Source organism: Mustelus asterias, chromosome 1 (genome assembly GCF_964213995.1).
Source record: "Mustelus asterias chromosome 1, sMusAst1.hap1.1, whole genome shotgun sequence".
NCBI lineage: Eukaryota > Metazoa > Chordata > Chondrichthyes > Carcharhiniformes > Triakidae > Mustelus > Mustelus asterias.
Genome location: NC_135801.1, coordinates 144754469 through 144782399, shown reverse-complemented (window position 1 = coordinate 144782399; position 27931 = coordinate 144754469). Strand labels below are relative to the sequence as shown.

At 41.5% G+C, this 27931-nt stretch overlaps 1 protein-coding gene across 4 annotated transcripts in view; it reads right to left on the bottom strand.

Moving 5' to 3' along the window:
- The window catches only part of wdr7 (WD repeat domain 7), a 660051-nt gene that overhangs the window by 435699 nt on the left and 196421 nt on the right, over positions 1 to 27931 (bottom strand). For all 4 annotated transcript variants that reach the window (XM_078219900.1, XM_078219908.1, XM_078219891.1 and 1 more), the window contains exons 17-18: positions 18167 to 18927; positions 8315 to 8403 (exon numbers count right to left, since the gene is read on the bottom strand). In XM_078219900.1, the coding sequence (XP_078076026.1) occupies positions 8315 to 8403; positions 18167 to 18927 (850 nt within the window). The remainder of the gene's footprint in view (positions 1 to 8314; positions 8404 to 18166; positions 18928 to 27931) is intronic.

Genomic DNA, 27931 nt, shown 5'->3' with positions numbered 1-27931 from the left:
TGCAGGGGAAATCTTTCACGCAGGACGTTGTGGGTGCCTGGTGCATATTGCCAGAGGTGGTGGTGAAAGCAGGCATATTAGCAACATTCAACAGGCATCTGGATGGGTACATGAATAGGGAGGGAATAGAGGAATATGGATCGAGTAAGGACAGAAGGATTTTTTTTTAGTTTAGTTAGGGCATCATGATTGGCACAGGCTTGGAGGGCCGAAGGGTCCTGGGTTCGATTCCCGGCTCGGGTCACTGTCTGTGTGGAGTTTGCACATTCTCCTCGTGTCTGCGTGGGTTTCCTCCGGGTGCTCCGGTTTCCTCCCACAGTCCAAAGATGTGCAGGTTAGGTTGATTGGCCAGGTTAAAAATTGCCCCTTAGAGTCCTGAGATGCGTAGGTTAGAGGGATTAGCGGATAAATATGTGGGGGTAGGGCCTGGGTGGGATTGTGGTTGGTGCAGACTCGATGGGCCGAATGGCCTCCTTCTGCACTGTAGGGTTTCTATGTTTCTATGTTCTATGTTCCTATGCTGTATTCTTCTTTGTTCCTGTTTTTGAAAGAAAGCGATTTTTTTCTAATTGACCGAACATGTATATTTCTGTTTGAATAACATATGTACATTCTGGCATGTTTCACACATGTCTAAGCAATACGTTAAAAAGAGCGGTCATTTGAATACAAGTTCCTCTTTTACCTTCAGCACTCCAGACCATCACACACTTCTGTTTTCCCTCGTCTTATTTAAATTACTGTGGTAAGTATTCCTCGGGATTTTGCCAACTCTTCTAAGTTGACAATATGCTGTCTTCCTTGCGTAGAAATCAATACGGGGTTTATAAGATAGTTATGTTTTCGGATTGTGTTTCACTAAAGGGTAAAATGGAGGAATAAAGGAGGTTATCTGACCTATTCTGAATTCTGCTGACAGAAAACCTGGATTGTATGACTGTTTGAGATTAAAGAGAGCCTAAGGTTGTTTCACTGGAAAGAAGGTGAAAGGGTTTCACACACGTCAACAATGGCAGTAGCATCAGTGCTGACGACAGCTGGATTGTTCGGATAGGATTTTCCAACTGCGCTCGCCCCAAGATCGGAAAATCCCACCCGAGGTCAACAGATCTTTGCATGGTCCATGTCTTGCCCAGTGGCGGGCGGGATGAGAAAATTCCACTCTTAGTCTCCGAAGTCCCAGGAATACATTTAAGAATATTAAGTTTTGTAAACAATTACACTTTAGCTGTAGATTTAATTTCAAGCTATTATGAAGTTGACATTCTAAAAGATAGTTAATTAGTATGTCCACTTGCATACAAAGTCCCTATGACTCACTTGGCATGGAGAAGGGCTTGAGAGGGACGAGTCCATGAGAAGCCAACGTAGGAGCGCATTACAAGGCTCTCCCCAAGCAAAATCCCTGAATTTCACAGACAGATCAGTCTTCCAAAATCAGAGAGGAAGGGAGCAGATAGAGACTTTTAAATGGTCCGATCATATATAAAGCTGATCTCTCTCTTCACCCTACCTGTAACTGCAACACTATATTCTGCACCTTATTCTTTTCCCCTATGTACTTGATGAACAGTATGTTTGCCTGCATTGTCCGTAAGGGACAATGCTTCTCACTGGATCCCAGTAAACGTGACAATAATAAATCAAATCAAAAGTCTCATGGTTCACCAAGCCAGAATGAGGGCTGGTGAACCATAAGGGTTATGGAAACTGAACTCTGAAAGAATACTCTTCAACCATAACATTTGAACCATAAGAGAGCTCATGCTCGGATTGAAATTCACAAGGATTTAAAAGAAGCCTGGAAGATGCACCTAGCTTGAGCTACAATCAGGGAGAATCTCCAGGAAAACCCTCATGGTGAAAGAGTGTTCTCGGGTTAAAAGTCATCAGACTGGGAAAAGAAAAGAATGAATGTAAAATCTTAACAGCTACTCATCACTTTGGACTTGCTCTTGGAGAACTGAATGTCTACTTAAAAGACTAAAATATAACTGAAATAGGATTTTCAGTTGGGTTAAAAATAAAAGAAGAATGTTCTATTCTGTTGTTTAAAGTACAAGTTGCCTACAAAAGTGTTTATCCAAGGTTGCTGTTGTTTTTTTGATGCAGTGAAAGTCTTGAAACTTGAAATCTTGCCATGTAATCCTTTAATTTGGTCACTGGGGAATCAAATTTAATTTTCAAAGGTATTAGCCTCTATGGAGATTGTAATACAAGATTTAATCTATTCTCATTCTTTTAGGATCTCACACTGGGAAGCTTCCACCAATCCTTTTACGATTACTTTAAAATAGGCTTTTGAAAATTTAAAGTGGCCATGATTTATCTTCTTTTGTTATTATGCTGGTGTCCTGTTTACAGGTCTTACCCCAGCATATCAGAGATTTACACATTCCTTAGTTTCCACTCACTCGTGAACAAAAGACATGTACAAATATGTAGCCTTGTTCCAAGCAACGAGTGAAATATGAGGGAGTCTATGACTTAGAAGTTGATACACTACCCATAAGATGGTTATGGAAGCTGAACTCTGAAAGGATACTCGAATATGTATACAACATGCCATTTATAAAGTAAAGTTTATTTCTTCGTAGGCTTACATTCGCACTGCAATGAAGTACTGTGAAAATCCCCGAGTCACCACACTCCGATGCCTGGTCAGATACACTGACAGAGAATTTAGCATTGGCCAATGCACCTAACCTGCACATCTTTGGACTGTGAGAGGAAACTGGAGCACCCAGAGGAAACCCACGCAGACACAGGGAGAACGTGCAGACTCCACACAGAGAATGACCCAAGCCGTGAATCAAACCGGGTCCCTGGCGCTGTGAGGAAGCAGTGCTAACCACTGTGCCGCCCACATTATTATTCTAACTGCTATGTTTCGCTATCAAAATACCAGATACATACCCAACTTTAAATTGTAAAACTGATTACTTCAGGCATGTTAATATTTGAATTCATTGTGACCTATTTCATTGTGGGCAAATTTCACATTATTAAATAGATCTCTCCTGTTTGCTTCCTGTCATTCAGATAGACTTTTGGTAGTACAGGGGAAGGTTTTTTCAAACCGACATTCACTGTTATTTGTGATGAAGAATATCAGTTAAAAACTCTTCGACTTTCTTTTTATCCCTTTCCTGGTTTCTATTCCACAGCATTTTATTGTCAATGAGGGATTTATTATGAACTATTCTGTTTATATATAATCGATATAAATATATATTTATATATAGTTCATACAAATACTAGTTTATTAAAGAGGGCAACCAACTTAAAACTGTAATCATATATAACTCACCATTAAGGAGAAAGCATTATCTGATGCTTTTCTGTTGGACTTCCATCCTTCTAATTGCTCTTACCATCAAGTCTCATTCATCAATTACCCACTGTGCTTACTGACCTGCAATGGCTCCTAGTCCTGCAATGCATTGTTTTAAAATTCTAATATTTGTTTTCAAACCCCTCCATGACCTTGTCCCTCCCATTCTCTGTCACCTTATCCAGCCCTAACAATTCTCTGTGATCTCTGCACCCCACCAATTCTGGATTCTTCTGCATCACTGATTTTTTTTTGCTCCACTACTGTGCCTTCATTTGCCAAGGTCCCAAGCTCCGGCATTTCCTCCCTCAACCTCTCCAGCTCTCTCTTCCTTTATGATGCTCATTAAAATTTACCTTTTTGGCCACCCTGACCTAATATATCCTCATGTGGCTTAGTGTCAACATTTGTTTGCCAACATTCCTGCAAAGCACTTTGCAATATTGTACTAGATTGAAGCTCCGATACAAATACGACTTGTTGCATTAAATTTGAATCTGGTTTTAAACATGTTAACTTTTTTTAAAAAACAGTAACTGCAATCAAGAATTTCATTCGATCATATTAGATGATTCCAGACCCAATGGCTGAACACTCAAAGGCATAGCATGCCTCATTATAAAAGTTAAGGTAATCTTTACAATTAATATTGAATTGGGAATCTGCTGAGTGAAGTGTCATCATTGGACCTATGAGAAAGAATATGGATTAAGCAGAACACAGAAAGCAAATACCTTTTAACAGGCATTCTTTTGTTTTTCATCTTTATTTATGGGATAGGAGCACCATTATTAAGGCCAACACTTTATTGGCCTCGAGGTGGTGATGAGCTGTCGTCTTGAACAGCTAGAGTCTGTGTGGTGTAGGTACACCCACAGTGCCTTTAGAAAGGCAATTCCAAGATTTTAACCCAGTGACAATGAAATAATGCTGATTAAGTTCCAAGTCAGGATGGTACTCCCATGCACCTGCTGCCCTGATCATTCTAGGTATTTGAGATCACAAGTTTGGAAGGTGCCACTGAAGGCAGTTTCTGCAGTATAATAGATGGTGCATTTTGGAGGTCTTGTGACACAGTGGGTAGTGTGTATGCCTCTGAGCCAAAAAATCTGGGTTTGAGTAATGCTCCAGAATTGATGGCCATGCAGGTTGATTATCAAGCTGCAAATCCTTACAATGCACCCAAGGCAGGCACTAAGAACAGAATTGTTTTCTGGTCAGCCAGAACCATATGATAGCTACAACACAACAGCCTCTCCATGTTAAAAGATTCGATTCCAAACTCTTGCCAAGGACTGAACTTTGCAGCAAGCATCTCCCTCATTTCAAGGGACAGAGCATGAGAGAGAGAGAGAGAGATCGTATACAAAGCCGGACTGTGTGCCAGTTGTGGAGGGAGGGAATATTTAAGGTATCGATATTGTGACATGGATACCCAAATCCAGGAAATTAAATATGTACTAAAAAAGGCACTGGGTCCTAGTATTGATGCCTGGGGAACACCACGGTACACATCTTTCTTCAGTCCAATGAAACTACCCTTCACCATCACTTTCCGTTTCCTGTCACTCAGCCAATTTTGTATCCATCTGAGTTAGAAATTAAAATGAGCTATTCAGTTTTAAATGCCTGGATTGGGTTTCCTTTCTGTCCGTTAAACTACGTCAAGACCAAATAAGAATCAAATGTTCTTTAGTACCCGATTAGTTGCATGAACTGAAATATTCTCATTTTGGAAATTTGCAATCAATACTCATCAGAATCTATTTCATTTATTAATGAACCCTCCTTTACTGAAACTGCCTTTCTATATATTTTTTTTTCTTGTAATGTGGACAATTCCGGCGAGCTTGCATTTATCAGCTGCTCCTGGGAAGACGGTAGTAGATTTTTTCCTTGCCTATCTGCAGCCTTTGTGGGGGTAGTGTTCCCATGGTGATGTTGGGTCAGGGCTTCGACCAGAATTTTAAACAAGTAACGATAATGGAGAGTAACAGATGCACAAGTCAAGATGATGTGCGACTTAGAGAGCAACTTGAAGGTGATGGAGTTTCCACAGTTTTGCTATACATTCTTCTTAATGGTAGAAGTTTCAGAGATGGATGTATTGTCAAGTAACATTGGGTCACTGTTGTATAATTCATATATGTTACAGATACAGGACAGTGATATAGAACTTGGTGTCAGGGGTGGCAGTCAAGCACACTGGTCTGTTGTGAATGGTGTCAAACTTCTTAACTGTCATTGGAGCTGCATTCATGCATGTAAGTGATAGGTGTACTACAACACTTCTGGCTTGAGCATTGTAGATTGGATTTCAAGGATCAGATATTGAACTATTTATCTTAGAACATCCAGCCCGTGTCCTGCTCTTGTAACGATGATGTTAGCATGGCTGGCCTAGTTCAGCCTCTGATCAATGGTGACTGCTCAACATACTTATAATAGGGTTTTTTAAATTATTAATTTGCAGCATCTGGGCATCGCTGGCTCGGTCAGCATTTATTGCCCATCAATAGTTGCCCTTCAGAGGTAATGGTGAGCTACCTGCTTGGATCGCCACAATGCTATTAGGGAGAGAATTCCAGGAGTTTGACCCAGTGACAGTGAAGGAACAGCGAGACATTTCCAAGTCAGGATGGCGAGTGACTTGGAGGGGAACATCCAGGTGGTGGTATTCCCATGTATCTGCTGTTCTTGTCCTTTTAGATAGTAGGGGTCATGGGTTTGGAAGGTGCTGCCTAAGGAACCTTGTTGATTCCTTCTTGCAGATGGTATACACTGCTGCCACTGTTCATCGGTGACAAAGGTAGTGAATGTTTGTGGAAGGAGTAGCAATCAAGCAGGCTGCTTTGCCCTGGATGGTATCAAGTGTCCTGTGTTGTTGGAACTGCACTCATCCAGGCAAATGGAGAGTATTCCATTACACTCATGACTTGTGCCGTGTAGGTGGTGGACAGGCTTTGGGGAGTCAGGGGATGAGTTACTCGTCGCAGTATTTCTAGCCTCTGACCTGCTCTTGTAGCCACAGTATTTACATGGCTAGTCTAGTTAAGTTTCTGGTCAACGGTAACCCCCAGGAAGTTTAGTGGGGGATTCAGCGATGGTAATGCCATTGAATGTCAAGTGGTGATGGTTTCATAGAATATTTTCTTAAAATATTAAGGTTAGATCCTTTCTTGTTGGAGATGCTCACTGCTTGGTATTTGTGTGGTATAAATGTTACCTGCCACTTGTCAGCCCAAGCCTGGATATTGTCCAGATCTTGCTGCATTTGGACATGCTGTTTCAGTATCTGAGGAGTCACAAATGTTACTGAACATTGTGCAATCTTAGCAAACATCCCTACTTCAAACCTCATGATGGAAAGAAGATCATTGATCGTTGGCCTAGGACACTACCCTGAGCAACTCCTGCAGTGATGGGCTGGAGCTGAAATGATTGACTTTTGACCATCACAACCATCTTCCTTTGTGCCAAGTGTGACTCCAACTAATGAAGGGTTTTCCCCCTGATTCTCACTGACACCAGTTTTGTTAAGTTTCCTTGATGACATACTTGGTCAAATGCTGCCCTGATGTCAAGGACATTCACTCTCGCCTCAACTCTGGATTTCAGTTCTTTAGTCCATATTTGAACCAAGACTGTAATTAAGTCAGGAGCTGAGTGACCCTGACAGAACCCAAACTGAGCGTGAGCAGGTTATTGCTGAGCAAGTACCACTTGATAGCACTGCCCCCTTCCATCACTATACTGATGATCAAGAGTAGACTATTGAGATAGAGGATCAGCCATGATCATATTGAACTGCAGAGCAGACTTGAAGGTCCGAGTAGTCTTTAGGTGCTCCCATTTTCTATGTTTCCAACCAAACTACATACAAGGCCCGAGATGAAATGCAGTAATATCAGTTTATCTGACAAAAGGGAGCTGTAATGTTTGTGGCTGAGTGGGGGGTGGAACAGCAGCAAAAACAGTTAATTCTAGATAAACAATAAATAAAATGTTTTTCCAATTAGAAAGTACAAGCCTATTACATTGTTTTTCTTGTCAAAGTTAGCTCAGAACAAGTTCAATAGCTTATTTCTACAGCAAGTACTAGCCTTGTGTGTGAGTGAATAACCTTGCTAACAAACATAGATGTAAAAATCTAGTATGTGACACAACCCAAATCATATGAGGTTATGGCCATATTCGTTGAAAGAAAAGCTACTTATATCTGCATTCTGGAAGCTGTAATCTGTAGAATGCTTGCACAGCAGGACAATGCTGCCTTCTGGAAGGTTCAGTCCGTTACTTTGTTGAGACTGTCATTATGAACTCAATTAATGCACTCGCAAAAAGGGACAGGCTTGCAGGAGAAATGGCTATTAGAAAGGCTTGAAAGACAGAAAAAATAAATGGAAGAATAAGTTCTGTGACATTTTGAGAGGATTTTCTGCTCTTTATGCGCTACAATCTGATTTTTCTTCTGATCATAGGCTCCATACCTTTTCAGTGGTGATTTTCTCTTTTTTTTTCCAAATATAACATACAAGTTAATCAATTGGTTGAACAAAAGATCTTCAGAAAAATAGGTCATTCATGCATTCACAAATTGTTCAATACATTGCAGTTATTCAACTTCATCTGTTCAAGATTTAGATTTCACAAGACAAAGCGAGCATTCAATACTCAATGAAATAGCAGAAAATTTGACGACAAAACGAGATTACATAATCTAAAGCAAACAGCACTGACATTCCATAATAAACTCTTGCACGTTCTATCTGAATCAGAGAACTTTAATCTATTTGGTATATTGAAACACTGTGATAAATATAAACATGTGCAAAAATACACACATTGCTTAACTCTGGACTTTTCGGAAGGTAAAAAAAACAAGACTGATAAGGAATCATTTCACACACTGCATTTAGCCTCCCCCCCTCCCTGTCATTTTAATGCTGTGCTCCTCTCCAAGCTTTGCTTTGTAGTTACCTTGTTTGATCTGTCCCTGTACAGCAGTGGAGGAGACTGGAGGGGAAGGTTTCCCTTTAGTCATCTCTAGGGTGCTTGGTTTCTGTGGTCTGCAAGGAATAACAATCAAATATTAATTACAGACTTTCAGAACAGGTCAAGCCTGCTTGATGTTCAGGGTTTGAAGCTCGACCATATCGGTCATATGTTCGAAGTTTTAGTGTTTCCTCATCTCATCAACAAATCACTGAGCAATGATAGCCTTATGGTTACAACCCATTTAACTTTAAATGGAAGACACAAATCTCAGAAAATTGTTCTCCAGAATTAAAACATATCAAAGAGATACTTCAGACTACATGTCGAAGGTATTTATCATTTATTAATAGCACATCAGTTAAGTCATATGTTTATGTGGTCTCATGCCAGATAGCCATTGTGAATGCAACAGTGTCAGGAAAGATAAGTTTAATGCAGGTAATTATGACAGACTTCCTACATGTACGACAGAGAGAAATAAATAATTGAAAGACCTGATCTTCAGCCTGAAGATCAGACTATTTTTAATGAAAAGTTAAAACTCTGTGTTGCAATCAAATGAAAATGTATTTTTTGGTAATAAAATGTCAATATTCTTAGTTCCTGAAAATAAAATTGTTTTGTTGGGAAAATAGCAGTAGTACAACAGCATTAATATTAATTTTGTCTCCATTTCAGTAATTAGTCAAACTTTAATTACAGTCTGCACAACACAATAAATTTAGCTTAGTCTTTAGTTACAATAATTCAGCTTTGACAAAAGCTTAATTTTAGTTTTCCATTCTTTTCTAATAAATTTGCTTTGAAAAATGTTACCTTTGCTGTTTCACTTCTTTCACTAATATTCACCTGGCCACTAAATTATAACATTTGTCTCTTTGAAGTCTGCTCTTAATTAACTAAGCACAGAAGCCTTTTTTCGCAGCACAGTATTTTATCTTTCCATGCAAGTGAAGCATCGAGAAATACAGATGATATAAAATGATTTTGACAATAAAATGTTACTACTGGCATGGACATATAATGCTATAAATATTGTTAATTCAGATTATAATGAGTCGTAACTATGTCCTGAAGCTGATACAGTTTCGGTTAAATTGTGTAATTTTTGTTCCATTATTTAGCAGAACCTATATCATTTCATGTCCTTGTTTGGCTGCTTCATACGTAAAAGGCAATCTTGCACTGAACCAAACAGCAGCCATTTAAACCTTGAATTTTGAATGTTCAAAGAATGTGATAAAAATTCCACATTTTGATCAAAGACGACTGTGTCTGTCGTTGACGCATTGGAAGCTACACTTCATAAACTTCAATTTTCATTTCTTTTTTCTCAGTATGATTTAATTACGATAGTTCCTTACTGTAACCAATAAAATTCTCTGATACAAATTGTGAATAGCTCACTCAACACATGAACCTTATCGGCTGCACTCTGACTATGGATACACACTTTGGTCAGCAAATCAGCGACAGCTGAAGAAAGATTCATATGACCTTCATGTAAACGAAATTCATAAAACTTGACAAGGGGGAAAGATGCAAATTGTGCAAGGAGGAATTTAGGGTTGACCAAACTTTTACGGATTTCAAAATTATTTCCATGGACAAGAGGAGCAGAAAGGTAAAAACAGCTTTTCAATGTATTCCTGAAATCAAGGGCATGGCAAATGAATTAATCTGATGGAGGAATAGTGTATAAGCAGCAGGCTCAACTTGCATCTGTACAGCGGAGGTTCACTAGATTGGTCTATGGGATGGGAGGAGTGTCCAGTGCTGAAAGGCTGAGTGAATTGGGCCTATATTCTCTCGAGTTAAAAAATGAGATCTCATTAAATTTACAACATTCTCAAGTGGTTTGACAGGGTAGGTAATATGAGGTTGTTTTCGCTGGGATGGGAATTCTACAACACAGGGGAACAGTCTCAGCATAAGGGGTTTATCGTTTAGGACTGAAATGAGGAGAAATTACTTCACTCAAAGGATTGCTAATCTTTGGAATTCTCTATTCCAAAGGATTGTGACTGCTCCATCGTGGACTTTAGGTAAGGTTGGGATTGAATGATTTTTGATCTCTCAGGGGATCAAAGGATATGGAGAGTCAGCAGGAAAGTGGAGATGAAAATTAGCTATGATCATACTGAATTGTACAGCAGGCTCAACAGTCTGTATAATCTCCTCTTATCTCGTGTATTTTCACAACCTCAGGATGCTCCAAAAATCATTACAGCCCATGAAATATAACTGAAATGCAGCCATTGCTGTAACATATGAATAGCCAACAATAGCCAACTTGCACACAAGTTTCCACAAACAGGAATGATGCAATTGATCATATCAGTTGCTTTAGATGCTCGAGGAGGATATGTTCATAAGCACTCCCCCGTCCTTTATGATCTATTGATAGGCAGATCTAGGTCACAGGTCACTGAAAGTGGCAATGCAGGTGGAGAAGGTAGTCAAGAAGGCATACGGCATGCTTGCCTTCATCAGCCGGGGCATCGAGTTTAAAAATTGGCAAGTCATGTTGCAGCTTTATAGAACCTTAGTGAGGCCGCACTTGGAATATAGTGTTCAATTCTGGTCGCCACACTACCAGACGGATGTGGAGGCTTTGAAGAAGGTACAGAAAAGATTTACAGGATGTTGCCAGGTATGGAAGGCATTAGCTATGAGGAGAGATTGGAGAAACTTGGTTGGTTCTCACTGGAACAACGGAAGTTGAGGTGCAACCTGATAGAAGTCTACAAGATTATGAGGGGCAGGGACAGAATGGATAGTCAGAAGCTTTTCCTGGAGTGGAAAGGTCAATTACTAGGATGCATAGGTTTAAGGTGCGAGGGGCAAGGTTTAAAGATGTGTGAGGCAAATTTTTTTTTTTTACGCAGGGTGTCTGGAACTCGCTGCCGGGATAGTGGAGGCAGATATGACAGTGACTTTTAAGGGGCGTCTTGACAAATACACGCATAGAATGGGAATAGAGGGATATAGTCCCTGGAAGGTAGGAAGTTTTAGTTCACACAGGGTCAGTGCAGGCTTGGGGGGCCGAAGGTCCTGTTCCTGTGCTGTAATTTTCTTTGGTCTTTGATCCCAAGACAGCAGACATCTCTTTGGTTAAATGTCACATACAAAAGAAAATGTAGCATTCTCATAGTATCTCAGAATCATAGAATGATTACAGCACAGGAGGCCATTTGGCCTTTATTGTCCATGTTGGTTCCCTGGAAGAGCAATGCACTCACTCCCTGTCCCTCAACCATTTCCTTTTAACCATTTTTTTCATTTCAGATAACAACCCAATTATCTTCTGAAGGCCTCAATGGACCTACCTCCACCACACTGAGGAAAAGCATTCCAGATCCTACCCATGAGCTCTTCATGTCAATGTTGTATTTTTTGCCAATCATCTTAAATCACAACCTCTTCTTCTAATCTACTCTGCCCAGAAGCTGTATTGTTTTGAAAACTTCTATTAATTCTCTTCCTAATCTTCTCTTCTCCAAAGAAAATAATCTCAGTTTCTCCAATTTATCCACATAACTGAAGTTCTTCATCTCTGGAACTACTCTGCACCCTCTCTAATGCCTTCACATCCTTTCTAAAGTCCAGTGGTCATAATTGGACACAATAGTCAATGCTGAAGCAGGGTTTTATAAAGATTGATCATAAATTATTTGCTTTTGGACTCTGTCCCTTTTGTGGTCAGATTGCTCTTCCCTGAACCCCCTTTATTTTTTATTGTGGCTCCTCATTCTTCCCTTCAAGATGAATCACTTCACACTTGGCTACATTAAATTTCACCTGCCACTTGTTCATCCATTTCACCAGCCAACGGTAATTTGAAGCTCATAACTATCCACGTCAACATTTCACAATACTTCCAAGTTTAGTGAAAATTTGAAAATGCGTTTCGTCCACCAAAAATTAGGCTCTTAATCTTAATAGAGAAAAAGCAATGGCCTGAACACCAATTCTACTATAAATCTTCCTCCAGCTTGAAAAACAATTGTCGTCCATATAATTTTGCTCCTTATCAAAGTATAAAGTTATTAAAAAAAGTTTATTTTTAAGTCACAAGTATGCTTACATTCACACCAAAAAGAAGTTACTGTGAAAATCCTCTAGTTGCCACACTACGTCAACTTCGTATGCATCTTCACACAGTCCCTTCTATTTTATGGGCTTTAACTTTTCTGACAAACCCGTAAGGAGATGCTTTACCCAATGCTTTTGCGGCCCATGTGTACAGCATCAGCTGTATTATCTTCATTAACCCTCTCTGTTGTCTCATCAAAAAACTTCAGCAAATTTGTAAATCATGATTTGCTCCTAACAAATGCTTGCTGTTTTTCCTTGAATTTATCCAAGTAATTGTTCATCTCGGCCTGAATTGTCGCTCAGCGTCATCCTCACAATTCACCATTCTCCCTAGCTTAGTAACATCTGCAAATTTATAGATTTTGTCCTCGACACCCATCTCTAAATTGTTTATATAAATCAGAAAAAGCAAGGGTCCCAACATTGATCCCTGGGGAACACCACTTTCAAATCATCCCCACTCTGAGCAACGCCCACCTATACCAACCTCTGTTTCCCATCTCTTAGCTTCTAATCACTGCTGCCAAGGACCCATCAATCCCAACTATTTCTAATTTGCTAACCAACCTACCATGTAGCACTGTCAAATGCTTTCTCAAAGTCCAAATATATAACATCCATGGCATTACCCTCATCCACTGCCTGCGTCACCTCGTTAAAGAACTCAATTAAATTTGTCAGTCGTGATCTGCCCTTGACAAACCATGTTGACTGTCTCGTATTAACTTATTTTTCTCCAAGTGTTTATTTATCTTATCCCATATATGGTCCCAACCAGTTTTCCGACTATTCATGTCAAGCTGACAAGTCCGTAGTTTCCTGGGTTATCCTTTGCCCTTTTTTAAACAACGGTGTCACATTTGCAATTCTCCAGTATCCCAGGATTTAATCCTGCGTTCAGAGAGGCTTGAAAATTTCTGTCAATGGCTCCGTAATTTGCTCCCTTACCTCTCTCAGCAATCTAGGGAGCATCCCATCCGGGCCTTTTGTCTTCTCTACCTGGAGTGCTGCCAGCCTATTAGCACATTTTCTTTATCTATCGCAATACTGCTCAGTTGCTCAATACCCAGATTTTAACTGGGCCATTGTCATCATCTTCTAATTTGGTAAAGACAGAAGCAAAGTACTCATTTAGTACCTCAGCCACACCCTCCACTTCAGTGAACAGTTTGCCCTGCTTGTCCCTTATGGACCACACTCTATCCTTCACTAATCTTTTACCATGAATACGTTTGAAGAACATTTTACTATTTGTTTAAGCACATTCTTTCATCCTTTTTTCGTGCTTCCTCTTAGCCTTGCTTATTCCAGCTTTAGTCTCTCTCCTGCTGAGATGCTCTTCCTGATTTCTATTGCTATTATTATTCTGGCATGCATCATATGTTTCTTTTTTTCTTTCATCAATATCCTTAGTCACATAGGGTACTCCAGCTTTGGATACCCTGTATTTATTTCTCATAGGTACGTACCTAGCTTGCACCCTATTCATCTCTCCTTTGAAAGTCTCCCATTTTCCATCCACTGCTTTATCCACCAAAACACGTTTACAATTAACCTGCTCCAGTTCAACTTTTAGACCTATAAAATTTGCCCTTTTCCAGTCTGGGATCTTAATCGATGACTGATTTTTATCCCTTTCCAACTTAATATTGAACTTTATTATATTACGATCGCTACTTTCCAACTGCTCCCCCACTCTGACGTTCTCCATCTGGCCGGTCTCATTTCCGAGGACCAGATCCAGCACAGCTTCCTCCTTGGTCAGACTGGAAATGTACTGTTCCATAAAGTTCTTCTGCATACACTACAGGAATTTCGGCCCTTCCCCTATTATTCACCTAACATCTGTGTATGCACACTTTTCTGTTTTATCTTGCACTCTGTCATTGTTGTCTTTCAGAGAGCTCTGGACTTGTTTGACAGGCCTTCCCTTGCATAGGAATGTACTTTGGTTCCACCCAAATTAAAATGATAAAAGGTTTACTATCAGTGGTGATTTGGATGGCAGAGGTGGATAACTGGAAGTAAAGAAAGCAGATGTTGACAATGTACAAGGGTTCCATCCCTCTATAAGCTAAACAGTTGATAGACTGAAGGCCAGAAACATGAATGTGATAGTGTTAGCCAATGAGCGACTGTGTGCAAGTGAGGTTAGGGCATGCAGTTATCTGAATAAGTTGCAGTTTGTGGAGGATGAAGGATATAGATGTGAAATAGGATTGCATCAGCTGTATTGGAGAGATGGGATGGGAGATGTATTCACATAGGAAGGCATGGCTCACAGAGGGAAGAAAGGTGCGCTTGGTAACAAATACTGAATTGAGATTTCACACCTCGAGACTTGACCCAACAAAGCAGCTGGGTACACTGAACAAATCAAGGTTCAAAGGCCAGTGGGTGCTGGCCAAAGCCAAAAAGTGATGGCTTTTTGTCGTCTTCAATATTAATTTCAATTCACCCAGAACTCAACGCCATGTAATGTCATTTGGATAATGTGACACTAATCTTGACATCAAATAGAGGAGATAGAGTTAGTTTTGACATACATTGTGGAACTGCTCACATGCTTCAAATGATATAAATAAGGGGTAGATGGGAAAAGAACAAAGAATAAGATAAAGCTCATCATACCCCAGACATGATGGAGCAGGCAATAGAGGAAAGAGTTAAATGGAAGCAATGTCTACATTCAGAAAGGTGCATGTGGAACCATTGAAAGGCAGTGCCAGGGAGACAAACTGTAGGAAAAGAAATATGGGAGCAAATGATAATGGAGAAGAAAAGTTGAGGAGAAACATCAAGTCATTGTCACACTCAGATGTTGACCATAACTAACCAACCCAGTCTCAGTGGTGTGGCTGGGACAGATGTGAGATTTGTGACTCTCCAAGAAGAACTAGGTGGGGGCATGGAAGAGGCTGTTGGTGGGAAGATGTGGAAGCATCGTTGCCCAGCAACAAAACAGACAATGGAGGAAAAGGGAAAGTTGAATATGGGTCACAGTTGGAAAATATGATTACAATGTGGAGCCTGTTACCTCAAGTTACTTTTGAAGAAAAATATTACTATTAAAGGAAAGGATTGCGGAGTCAATCCTGCTTAGGAGTGAAAGTAATAGGGCAATTGTTATGGGGGATTTTAACTTGACTAATATTGACTGGAATTGTTATAGCTCTAGCTCGTTAGAGGGGTCAGTTTTTGTTCAAAGCGTGCAGGAAGGTTTTTTGACTCAGTATGTAGACAGGCCAACTAGAGGTGAGGCTATATTGGATCTGGTGCTGGGAAATGAGCCAGACCAGGTGCTAGACTTGGAAGTTGGTGTGCATTTTGGTGATAGTGACCACAATTCGGTTACGTTCACCTTAGTGATGGAAAGGGATAGGCATGAACCTCGGGCCAGTGGTTTTAGCTGGGGGAAGGGTAATTATGAGGCTATTAGGAGAGATTTAGGAAACATAGGTTGGACTAGGAGATTACAGGGACTGGGAACGTCCGACATGTGGAGTTTTTTCAAGGAGCAGCTACTGCGAGTCTGTGATAGGTATGTCCCTGTCAGGCAAGGAGGAATTGGTAGGGCTAGGGAACCGTGGTGCACCAAAAAAGTTTCTTTGTTGGTTAAAAAGAAAAAGGAGGCTTATGTTCGGATGAGACGTGAGCACTCGGGTAGTGCACTAGAAAGCTTTAGATTGGCTAAGAGGGAGTTGAAGAGCGAGCTTAGAAGGGCTAAAAGGGGACATGAGAAGACTTTGGCGGATAGGGTTAAAGAGAATCCTAAGGCGTTCTATAGGTATGTCAAGAACAGAAGGTTGGTTAGGGCAAGTTTAGGGCCAGTTATAGATGGCAGAGGGAAGTTATGTGTGGAACCGGAGGAGATTGGTGAAGCATTGAACCAATATTTCTCTTCGGTGTTCACGCAAGGGGACATGAATATAGCTGAGGAGGACACTGGGTTGCAAGGGAGTAGAATAGACAGTATTACAGTTGATAAGGAGGATGTGCAGGATATTCTGGAGGGTCTGAAAATAGATAAATCCCCTGGTCCGGATGGGATTTATCCAAGGATTCTCTGGGAGGCAAGAGAAGTGATTGCAGAGCCTCTGGCTCTGATCTTCAGGTCGTCGTTGGCCTCTGGTATAGTACCAGAAGATTGGAGGTTAGCGAATGTTGTCCCATTGTTTAAGAAGGGGAACAGAGACTTCCCCGGGAATTATAGACCGGTGAGTCTCACTTCTGTTGTCGGCAAGATGTTGGAAAAAATTATAAGGGATAGGATTTATAGTTATTTGGAGAGTAATGAATTGATAGGTGATAGTCAGCATGGTTTTGTGGCAGGTAGGTCGTGCCTTACTAACCTTATTGAGTTTTTTGAGAAAGTGACCAAGGAGGTGGATGGGGGCAAGGCAGTGGACGTGGTATATATGGATTTTAGTAAGGCGTTTGATAAGGTTCACCATGGTAGGCTTCTGCAGAAAATGCAGATGTATGGGATTGGGGGTGATCTAGGAAATTGGATCAGGAATTGGCTAGCGGATAGGAAACAGAGGGTGGTGGTTGATAGTAAATATTCATCATGGAGTGCGGTTACAAGTGGTGTACCTCAGGGATCTGTTTTGGGGCCACTGCTGTTTGTAATATTTATTAATGATCTGGATGAGGGTATAGTTGGGTGGATTAGCAAATTTGCTGATGACACCAAAGTCGGTGGTGTGGTAGACAGTGAGGAAGGGTGTCGTAGTTTGCAGGAAGACTTAGACAGGTTGCAAAGTTGGGCCGAGAGGTGGCGGATGGAGTTTAATGCGGAGAAGTGTGAGGTAATTCACTTTGGTAGGAATAACAGATGTGTTGAGTATAGGGCTAACGGGAGGACTTTGAATAGTGTGGAGGAGCAGAGGGATCTAGGTGTATGTGTGCATAGATCCCTGAAAGTTGGGAATCAAGTAGATAAGGTTGTTAAGAAGGCATATGGTGTCTTGGCGTTTATTGGTAGGGGGATTGAATTTAGGAGTCGTAGCGTTATGTTGCAACTGTACACAACTCTGGTGCGGCCGCACTTGGAGTACTGTGTGCAGTTCTGGTCCCCACATTACAGGAAGGATGTGGAGGCTTTGGAGAGGGTGCAGAGGAGGTTTACCAGGATGTTGCCTGGTATGGAGGGGAGATCCTATGAGGAGAGGCTGAGGGATTTGGGATTGTTTTCGCTGGAAAGGCGGCGGCTAAGAGGGGATCTTATTGAAACATATAAGATGATTAGAGGTTTAGATAGGGTGGATAGTGATAGCCTTTTTCCTCTGATGGAGAAATCCAGCACGAGGGGGCATGGCTTTAAATTGAGGGGGGGTAGTTATAGAACCGATGTCAGGGGTAGGTTCTTTACCCAGAGGGTGGTGAGGGATTGGAATGCCCTGCCAGCATCAGTAGTAAATGCGCCTAGTTTGGGGGCGTTTAAGAGATCCGTAGATAGGTTCATGGACGAAAAGAAATTGGTTTAGGTTGGAGGGTCACAGTTTTTTTTTTTAACTGGTCGGTGCAACATCGTGGGCCGAAGGGCCTGTTCTGCGCTGTAATGTTCTATGTTCTATGTTCTATGTTCTATTACTATATTGAAAGTAAATAGATGTTTTACCAAACGTTAAGGAATAACATTACCTCAATACCTTAATATCAAAATTCAATATTAATTTTCAGAACATAAATTCATTTTTTTTTAAATGCACAAGAACAAAGAATGGTTCACACCTTTGTGGCAATTTTTTCATGTGCTCTCCAATGAAGGTGGCATTGGTCATGCTCATTAAGGTATTGGCTAAGGAGATAAGAGAGAGCAGGTGTTGAGTTGTGACTGCCCTGGACACATTATATGCGCTGTTTCCCAGAATTAGTTTTTTTCCTGTTTCAATGGCACCATCTAGTGTCTTGCAAGTAGTCTGTTTGAAGCCAGGAAGCATCAGCGACATATGTCCTCCCCTTGAAAGCAAACCAAAAGATACAGGACAGTGAGGTTTTAGCATGCCAAGGCGGATGAGGCAAACCTCATCTAATCCTTCATTCAACCCCCAAGCATGAAGACAGGACATGAATAGCTTGGCTGTGTCCATTGTTAGGTTGTACTCTAACAGTGTGAGTGGTTTCGATTTACTGCCCTTATATTCTGAGTCACTTTCTCCCCTTTTCTGCCTCTTGATCTCATCGTCATCATCTTCATCATCATCCAGCAGATGCTCCTTAATATTCTCTTTGATAGTTTCCTTCACCTGTTGGAAGAGGACAGCTGCTCTCTTCCCAGTCAGGAAGGAACTGCTTTTGTCTGTGCTGCCTTGTGCTTTCTGGAGGCTCTCTGGAGAAATAAGAGTGGGATTGGGTCTGGATGCTTCCTCCGTTAGCAGCTGGATGATCAGAGCTTCCACATCAAAAAACAATATATGGATATCTGGATCTGTCAGGTTGGTTTTCATGGCTTGAACCATAAGGGCATTATGGGAGTATTTAGGCAAAGCCCCCTACAGAAAAACAACACAGGAAAATAAATTAGCCAGTACAAAAATCTGTAATTAACAAACTGAAGATTCGAAACAAAGCATTTCAAACTAAATAGATCAAAAGCTCTCTCTCCCAAAACCTAGCATTCTAAGTGAATAGGCTGACTGAAACGTTCCAACAAGAAAGCTATTAAAATTGTGGAACAAGAGGGTGACTTTATTAATCAATTTCTTCCACAGAACACACCAATATGCCATATATATATGGTTTTCCTCAACAGCTTAAGCTTTCAAAGACACTGTGCAAAGTTTGCCCTCACCAGCAGAGAAAAAGGGAACTCAATTTTTATTACTGAACAAAGAACAGTAAGGCACAGGAACAAGCTCTTCGGCCCTCCAAGCCTCCGCCGATCAAATTTACCTATCCAGACCAACTGCTTATATCCCTCTATTCCCCGTTTATTCATATGTCTATCAAGACAAGTCGTAAATATAGCTAATGTAACTGCCTCAACCACCTCACTTGGCAGTGCATTCCAGGCCCCCACCATCCTGTGTGTAAAAAACGTCTCCACTGAACCTTTGCCCGCTTATCTTGAAATTTTGCCCCCATGTAATTGTCATTTCTGCCCTGGGCAAAAGCTTCCAATTGTTCACCCTATTTATACCTCTCAATTTTACAAACTCCAAAGAGAACAATCCCAGTTTAGTCAATCTTTCCTCATAGCCAATACCCTCCATACCAGGCAACATCCTGGTAAACCTTTTCTGTGCCCTCTCCAAAGCCTTCACGTCCTTCTCGTAGTGTGGTGACCAGAATTGGACTCAGCATTCCAAATGTGGCCTGACCAACGTTTTATACAACTGTAACATAATGTGCCAACTTTTATACTCGATGCCCCACCGATGAAGGCAAGCGTGCCATATGCGTTCTTCTACCACCTTTTCCATCTGTGCTGCCACTTTTAAGTATTTGTGGACCTGTACTCCCAGATCTCTCCGTGTGTCGATGCTCCTGATGGTTCTGCCATGTATTTTATAGCTCCCATCTGAATTGGGTCTACTAAAATGCATCACCTCGCATTTGTCCGGAATTGTATTAACTGACCAGATTAGTTTGAGGGTTAAACCAGAGCCACCCAAACCAATCAAATCATTTAAAGGACAAGTCTAGATGCCAAGAGAACCAAATTGGTAAGAGGCTGAAACTAAAGGCTGTTAGCACCAAAGCATGCAGTGGGAGACTGCTAACATGAAACATTACTTCTCGTCCTGTTACTCACATGCAAACCTGAAGCAGAGATATTTTATTGTGAATTACCAGCCTTTTTTAAAAAAAAGATAGCGAGATGTGTCTGCATTTAATGTACATGGATTGCAGCAGTTCAACACCACCATCTCAAGGGCAATTAAGGATCAACAAGGTCATCTATGTGCGGATCCATAAGAGATGGGTGAGATCCTAAATGAATATTTCTCATCAGTATTTACTGTTGAGAAAAGCATGGATGTTAGGGAATTTGGGGACATAAATAGTGATGTCTTGAGGAGTGTACATATTACAGAGAAGGTGGTGCTGGAAGTCTTAAAGCGCATCAAGGTAGATAAATCCCCGGGACCTGATGAAGTGTATCCCAGGACATTGTGGGAGGCTAGGGGGGAAATTGCAGGTCCCCTAGCTGAGATATTTGAATCATCAATTGTCACGGGCGAGGTGCCTAAAGATTAGAGAGTGGCAAATGTTGTGCCTTTGTTTAAAAAGGGCTGCAGGGAAAAGCCTGGGAACTACAGGACAGTGAGCCTCACATCTGTAGTGGGTAAATTGTTGGAAAGTATTTTGAGAGACAGGATCTAGAGGCATTTAGAGGTGCAAGTACTGATTAGGGACAGTCAGCATGGCTTTGTGAGTGGAAAATCATGTCTCACAAATTTGATTGAATTTTTTGAAGGGGTAACCAAGAAGGTAGATGAGGGCAGTGCAGTTGACATTGTCTACATGGACTTTAGCAAGGCCTTTGACAAGGTACCGCATGGTAGGTTGTTGCATAAGGTTAAATCTCACGGGATCCAGGGTGAGGTATCTAAATGAATACAAAATTGGCTTCTTGACAGAAGCCAGAGGGTGGTTGTAGAGAGTTGTTTTTCAAACTGGAGGCCTGTGACCAGCGGTGTGCCTCAGGGATCAGTGCTGGGTCCACTGTTATTTGTCATTTATATTAATGATCTGGATGAGAATATAGGAGGCATGGTTAGTAAATTTGCAGATGACACCAAGATTGGTGGCATAGTGGACAGTGAAGAAAGTTAACTCCAATTGCAACAGGATCTTGATCAACTGGGCCAGTGGGCTGACGAATGGCAGATGGAGTTTAATTTAGACAAATGCGAGGTGATGCATTTTGGTGGATTGAACCAGGGCAGGACTTACTCAGTTAATGGTAGGGCGTTGAGGAGAGTTACAGAACAAAGAGATCTAGGGGTACATGTTCATAGCTCCTTGAAAGTGGAGTCACAGGTGGACAGAGTGGTGAAGGCGGCATTCGGCATGCTTGGTTTCATCGGTCAGAACGTTGAATACAGGAGTTGGAATGTCTTGTTGAAGTTGTACAAGACATTGGTAAGGCCACACTTGGAATACTGTGTGCAATTCTGGTCACCCTATTATAGAAAGGATATTATTAAACTGGAAAGAGTGCAGAAAATATTTACTAGGATGCTACCGGGACTTGATGGATTGAGTTATAAGGAGAGGCTGGATAGACTGGGACTTTTTTCTCTTGAGCGTAGGAGGCTGAGGGGCGATTTTATAGAGGTCTATAAAATAATGAGGGGTACAGATCAGCTAGATAATCAATATCTTTTCCCAAAGGTAGGGGAGTCTAAAACTAGAGGGCATAGGTCTAAGGTGAGAGGGGAGAGATACAAAAGTGTCCAGAGGACCAATTTTTTCACAGAGTGGTGAGCGTCTGGAACAACTGCCAGAGGTAGTAGTAGAGGGGGTACAATTTTGTCTTTTAAAAAGCATTTAGATAGTTACATGGATACGATGGGTGTAGAGGGATATGGGCCAAATGCGGGCAATTGGGACTAGCTTAGGGGTTTTAAAAATTAAAAAAGGTGGTATGGACAAGTTGGGCCGAAGGGCCTGTTTCCATGTTGTAAACCTTTAATGACTCTATAATTAGGGATGGGCAATAAATCCTGGCCAAGCCAGTAAGGCCCACATCCCATAAATGAATTTTAAAAAAGAATTTTTAAAAAGTTCATTCCCTGAAGTTACACAGAACAAATGAGACTTAACTGCAGTTTGTAGAAACACAAATATCCTTCAAAAGAACTTTAGATCGTTGTTGGATATGGTAAAGGATTGTTTTTTTTTAAAGATTAGTGGCAGCTGTTTTCTCAAAATATAGAATGAGTGCAGTAACTAGCTTTACTTCAGAATTCTCGTCACCGCAATTGTGGATTTAGTGATTAGAATTATACAGGGAGAACTTAGAAATTTCCAATAGTCTACAACTGTGTTGTGAGAAATAAACTTCTGGCCAATTCTGGGTGACTTAAAATGCCTGGCTATCTTCTGTAACACAAAGTGGTTTTTGGTTTGCAGCCATGATGTCCATACTAGAGTAGTTGACATCCATTGGGAAATATGAGAAATGGTATTAATAATGAATAAAGAAACACAAATCGAAAATGCCAGTGAGGGTAGTCAGTTAGGTCAACAGTAAAGAACAAAATTGGCTCCACATGCCTGTTCTTGCAAATCATATATTTGTACATATTCTGATTTGTGATTCCATTGTAAAATTATATATTTCCAATGCAAGGAAACAAACTCCCATTGTCCAGAAACTACTTTGACAAAAATAGCATATGACTGCTTATGCTTGTATGTCATTCCACAGACTCTAAAAGTTACATTAAAATGCCCATATTTTTCACATTTAAATGATCTGTAATCCTTCCAGGAGAAATAATTCTTCTTAAAAACAGGTCTACATCAGTGCTTCAAAATACACCAAATAAAATCTCAAAGATCTAAATTTTCTGGGGAGGTTCAAACAAAGGTCTGCTTTTTCAGGTGTCCTGTGCACAATTAGTAATCTCTAAATTTGATCTTGCTAAAAAATGTTCTTTTGCGCTTTTAGGTATTTTCACCTTCAATAAATCAAAGACAGTAAACTGGGGCTTCCATGTGTCATGAAGTCTAGTTTTAGACTCTCGTAAGTTACCAACCACAGAGTCAATGTCAGCTTTTTCCAATTTTCTCTCTCTTCTAATCGTTGAATGGTTACAGTGCAGAAGGTGGCAATTTGGCCCATCATGTCTATGCAAGAGCAGCTCAGTTAGACCCATTCCCTGTCCTTTCCCCGAAGCCCTGCCTTTTTCTTGCTATCAGCTGCTTAACCAATTTTCCCTGCACAGATCTGCTTTTATTTTTAGCATCATGCAAGTGAAAATGGAAGTTCATGGAATTTAGGAGAAAGTGGTAGTGAGAAGACAAACTGACAGGAAGCAAAGGCTGATGGTGGATGGATGTTCTTAAGACTCAGAGGCAGTTTGCATTTGTGTCCTCTCAGGGTTAGTGTTGAGTTCATTACTTCTTCCATTTTGTATAACCAATCTAGAAGCAGTATAGAGCATTATCAAGCACATAGATGATGCAAAACATGGCAAAGTAGTAGACATTGACAAGCAGGAAGCTGTGGCGTAGTGGTAATGTCACCAAACTAGTAATCCTGAGGCCCATGGCAGCTAGCAGAATTTAAATTCAGTTAATAATTCTAGAATTAAAGCTCTAGATTCAGTAAGAGTGACCATGAAACCATTGTCGATTGGTGTAAAAACCCATCTTTAGAGGAAGAAATCATCCATTCCTACCAGGCCTACACGCAACTTAAATGCCCTCTGAAATGGTCTAGTCAGCTCCACAGCTGTATCAAACTGTAACAATGTCTACAAAAATGAATGAAATTGCACAGATCACTCAACATTGACCTAGGCATCGGAAATGACAATGGCTAACCCAACCCTGCAAAGTCCTCCTTACTAGCATCTTGTGGCTGCCCCACAGGCTAGTCAAGCACCAGCCTCACATTATCATATGCATGGAATCATAAATGACAATGTCCCAAACACCACCATCACCATCCCCATGTATGCCCTGTCCCATGCACCAGAGGTACAGTCAAGGAGTAGTAGTCCTGAGAGTTCTCAACACTGACCCTGTATCCCATGAAGTCTCATGGCATCTATTCAAACATGAGCTGCTGAACGTGAAAACTGCTGATCATCACTTACACTCCTACCCCAACCTCCGCAGATGAATCAGTGCTCCTTCATGTTAAACACCACTTACAGGAAGGAAGCACTGAGGGTGGCAAGAGTGAAGGACTTCAATGTCCATCACCAAGAGTGGCTCAGTAGCTGACTACCACTGACCAAGCTTGTCATGTCCTAAAAGATATAGCTGCTAGGCTGGATCTGCAGCAAGTGGTGAGGAAGTAAACAAGAGGGAAAAATATACTTGACCAATCTACCGGCTGCAGATTCATCTGTCCAGGACAGTATCGGTAGAATACTTGGTCTTCACACTGCGGAAACCTTCCATCATGTTGTGTCAGATTACGACTGTGCAAAACGGGATAGGTTCAGAACAGATCTATCAACTCAAAGTGTCTCATGGGCATCCATGAGACACTCTGGGCCAGCATCAGCAGAATTGTATACACCAAAATCTGTAACCTCATGGCCCAGTATATCCCCGGCATCTACCCAGCAATGCAGAAATTGTCCAGCTATATCCTGTGCATAAAAAGCAGGGAAAATCCAAGCTGGCCAATTACTGCCCCTTCAATCTATTCTCAGTAATCAGCAAAGTGATGGAAAGGGTCATCAACAGTGTTATCAAGTGGCACTTGCTTATCAATAACTTGCTCACTGATGCTCAGTTTAGGATCCGCCAACACCAATCAGCTAAAGATCGCATTACAATCTTAATCCAAAATGGACAAAAGAGCTGAACTTGAGTTGAGATGAGCGTGAAAGCCCTTAACACCATTTGACCAAGTGTGGCATCAAAGAACCTCAGCAAAACTTTAGGCAGTGGGAACCAAGTGTTGAAACCCTCCACTGTTTGGAGTCATACACGGCAGAAAGGAAGATGGTTGTGGTTGCTCGAGGTCAAGCATCTCAGTCATCATTGCAAGAGTTCCTCAGGGTCGTGTCCTAGGCCAGGTCAGAAGTGGGCATGTTTGCTGAACATTGTGCAATGAAGGTGAGGGCAGGAATGGAGTGAGGTGGAAGATGAATGTGTGGCTGAGGGACTGGTGCAGGGGGCAGGGATTCAGGTTCCTGGACCATTGGGACCTCTTTAGGGGCAGGGGTGATCTGTATACAAAAAACGGGTGGAACTTGAATCACAAGGGGACCAATATCCTGGCCGGTAGGTTGGCTAAGGCGACTGGGGAGAATTTAAACTAGATAGGTTGGGGGGAGGGGAGCTAGAAGAGTTGACTAGGATCAAGGAACTAATTGATGGGGGGGAGGATGCAGGGGTAAGGGGAATTACAAAATTAATGGTAGAGGAGAGGGTGCAAGTGAATGAAGGCGGTAATTTAGATAAGGGAGTAGAGGGAGAGGGTGTTCCCGACTCATCAAAGCGGGTCCAGATAAAAGCTGGAATAAGGACACTTTGCCTGAATGCACGAAGCATTCGGAACAAGGTAAATGAGTTGATGGTGCAAATCAGCACAAGTGGGTACGATCTTGTGGCCGTTACAGAAACGTGGCTGAAAGGTGACCAGGACTGGGAGATGAATATCCAGGGGTATCAGGCGTTTAGGACGAATAGACAGGAAGGAAAAGGTGGTGGGGTCGCGCTATTAATAAGAGATAATATCAGGGTAGTACTGAGGGATGACATAGGCTCTGAGGAACAAAACGTGGAATCATTATGGGTAGAGATGAGGAATAGTAGAGGGAGAAAGACACTAGTAGGTGTGGTATATAGGCCCCCAAATAATAATGTTGAGGTAGGGAGGGCTATAAACAAGCAGATAAGGGATGCGTGTAAAAACGGAACGGCAATAATCATGGGGGACTTCAACATGCACATTGACTGGCAGACTCAAGTCGGTAAGGGTGGAATGGAGGAAGAGTTCTTAGAATGCTGTCGGGATAGTTTCCTTGAACAGCATGTTACGGAACCGACGAGGGAACGAGCTATTTTGGATCTGGTATTGTGTAACGAGGTAGGTAGAATTAAGGAACTTATTGTGAAGGACCCTCTTGGGTCTAGTGACCACAATATGGTCGAATTTCTGATTCAGATGGAAGAGGAGAAAGTTTGGTCCCAAACCAGTGTCCTCTGTTTGAACAGAGGGAAATATGATAGGATGAGGGATGAATTGGCTAAGGTAGACTGGGAGAGCAGGCTGGCAGGTAGGATAGCTGAGGAACAGTGGAGGATTTTTAAGGAGATCCTTTTCAGTTCTCAGCAAAAATATATTCCAGCAAAAAACAAGGATTGTAAGAAAAGGGAGAACCAGCCGTGGATAACGAAGGAAATAAAGGAGAGTATTAAAATAAAAACAGCTGCGTACAGAGTGGCCAAAAATAGTGGAGAAACAAGTGATTGGGAAAAATTTAAGAAACAACAAAGAGAGACTAAGAAAGCGATAAAGAAAGGAAGGATAGACTATGAAGCTAGGCTAGCAACTAATATAAAAAATGATAGTAAAAGTTTTTATAAATATATAAAAAGGAATAGAGTGGCTAGAGTGAATGTTGGACCCTTGGAGGACGAGAGGGGGGAGTTAATAGTGGGAAATGAGGATATGGCTGAGTCTTTAAATAAGTTTTTTGTGTCGGTCTTCACGGTGGAGGACACAAATAGTTTGCCAAATACTAACGATAGAGGGTTGGCAGCAGGAGAAATACTTAATACAATTAATGTTACCAGAGAGGCAGTGCTGGGTAGACTAATGGGACTGAAGGTGGACAAGTCCCCGGGTCCGGATGGAATGCATCCCAGGGTATTGAAAGAAATGTCAGAGGTAATAGTGGATGCGTTAGTGATTATTTATCAAAACTCGTTGCATTCTGGGGTAGTGCCGGTTGATTGGAAAACGGCTAATGTTACGCCGCTGTTTAAAAAAGGAAGGAGACAAAAGGCGGGTAACTATAGGCCGGTCAGCTTAACGTCTGTAGTAGGGAAAATGCTGGAATCCATTATTAAAGAGGAGATAGCAGGGCATCTGGATAGAAATGGTTCGATCAATCAGACGCAGCATGGATTCAAGAGGGGAAAGTCGTGCTTGACGAACATGTTGGATTTTTATGAAGATGTGACTAGGGCGGTTGATGGAGGAGAACCGGTGGTTGCGGTGTTTTTGGATTTCCAAAAGGCGTTTGATAAGGTGCCCCATAAAAGGCTGCTGAAGAAGATTAGGGCACACGGAGTTGGGGGTAGTGTGTTAAAGTGGATTGGGGACTGGCTATCCGACAGGAAGCAAAGAGTCGGAATAAATGGGTGTTTTTCCGGTTGGAGGAAGGTAACTAGTGGCGTGCCGCAGGGATCGGTACTCGGGCCGCAACTGTTTACCATTTATATAGATGATCTGGAGGAGGGGACGGAGTGTAGGGTAACGAAGTTTGCAGACGACACAAAGATAAGTGGAAAAGTGAATCGTGTGGAGGACGGAGAAGATCTGCAGAGAGATTTGGACAGGCTGAGTGAGTGGGCGAGGATATGGCAAATGGAGTATAACGTTGATAAATGCGAGGTTATACACTTTGGAGGAAATAATAACAAATGGGATTACTATCTCAATGGAAACAAATTTAAACATGCTACCGTGCAAAGGGACCTGGGGGTCCTTGTGCATGAGACGCAAAAGCCCAGTCTGCAGGTACAACAGGTGATCAAGAAGGCAAATGGGATGTTGGCCTATATTGCGAGGGGGATAGAATATAAAAGCAGGGATGTCTTGATGCACCTGTACAGGGCATTGGTGAGGCC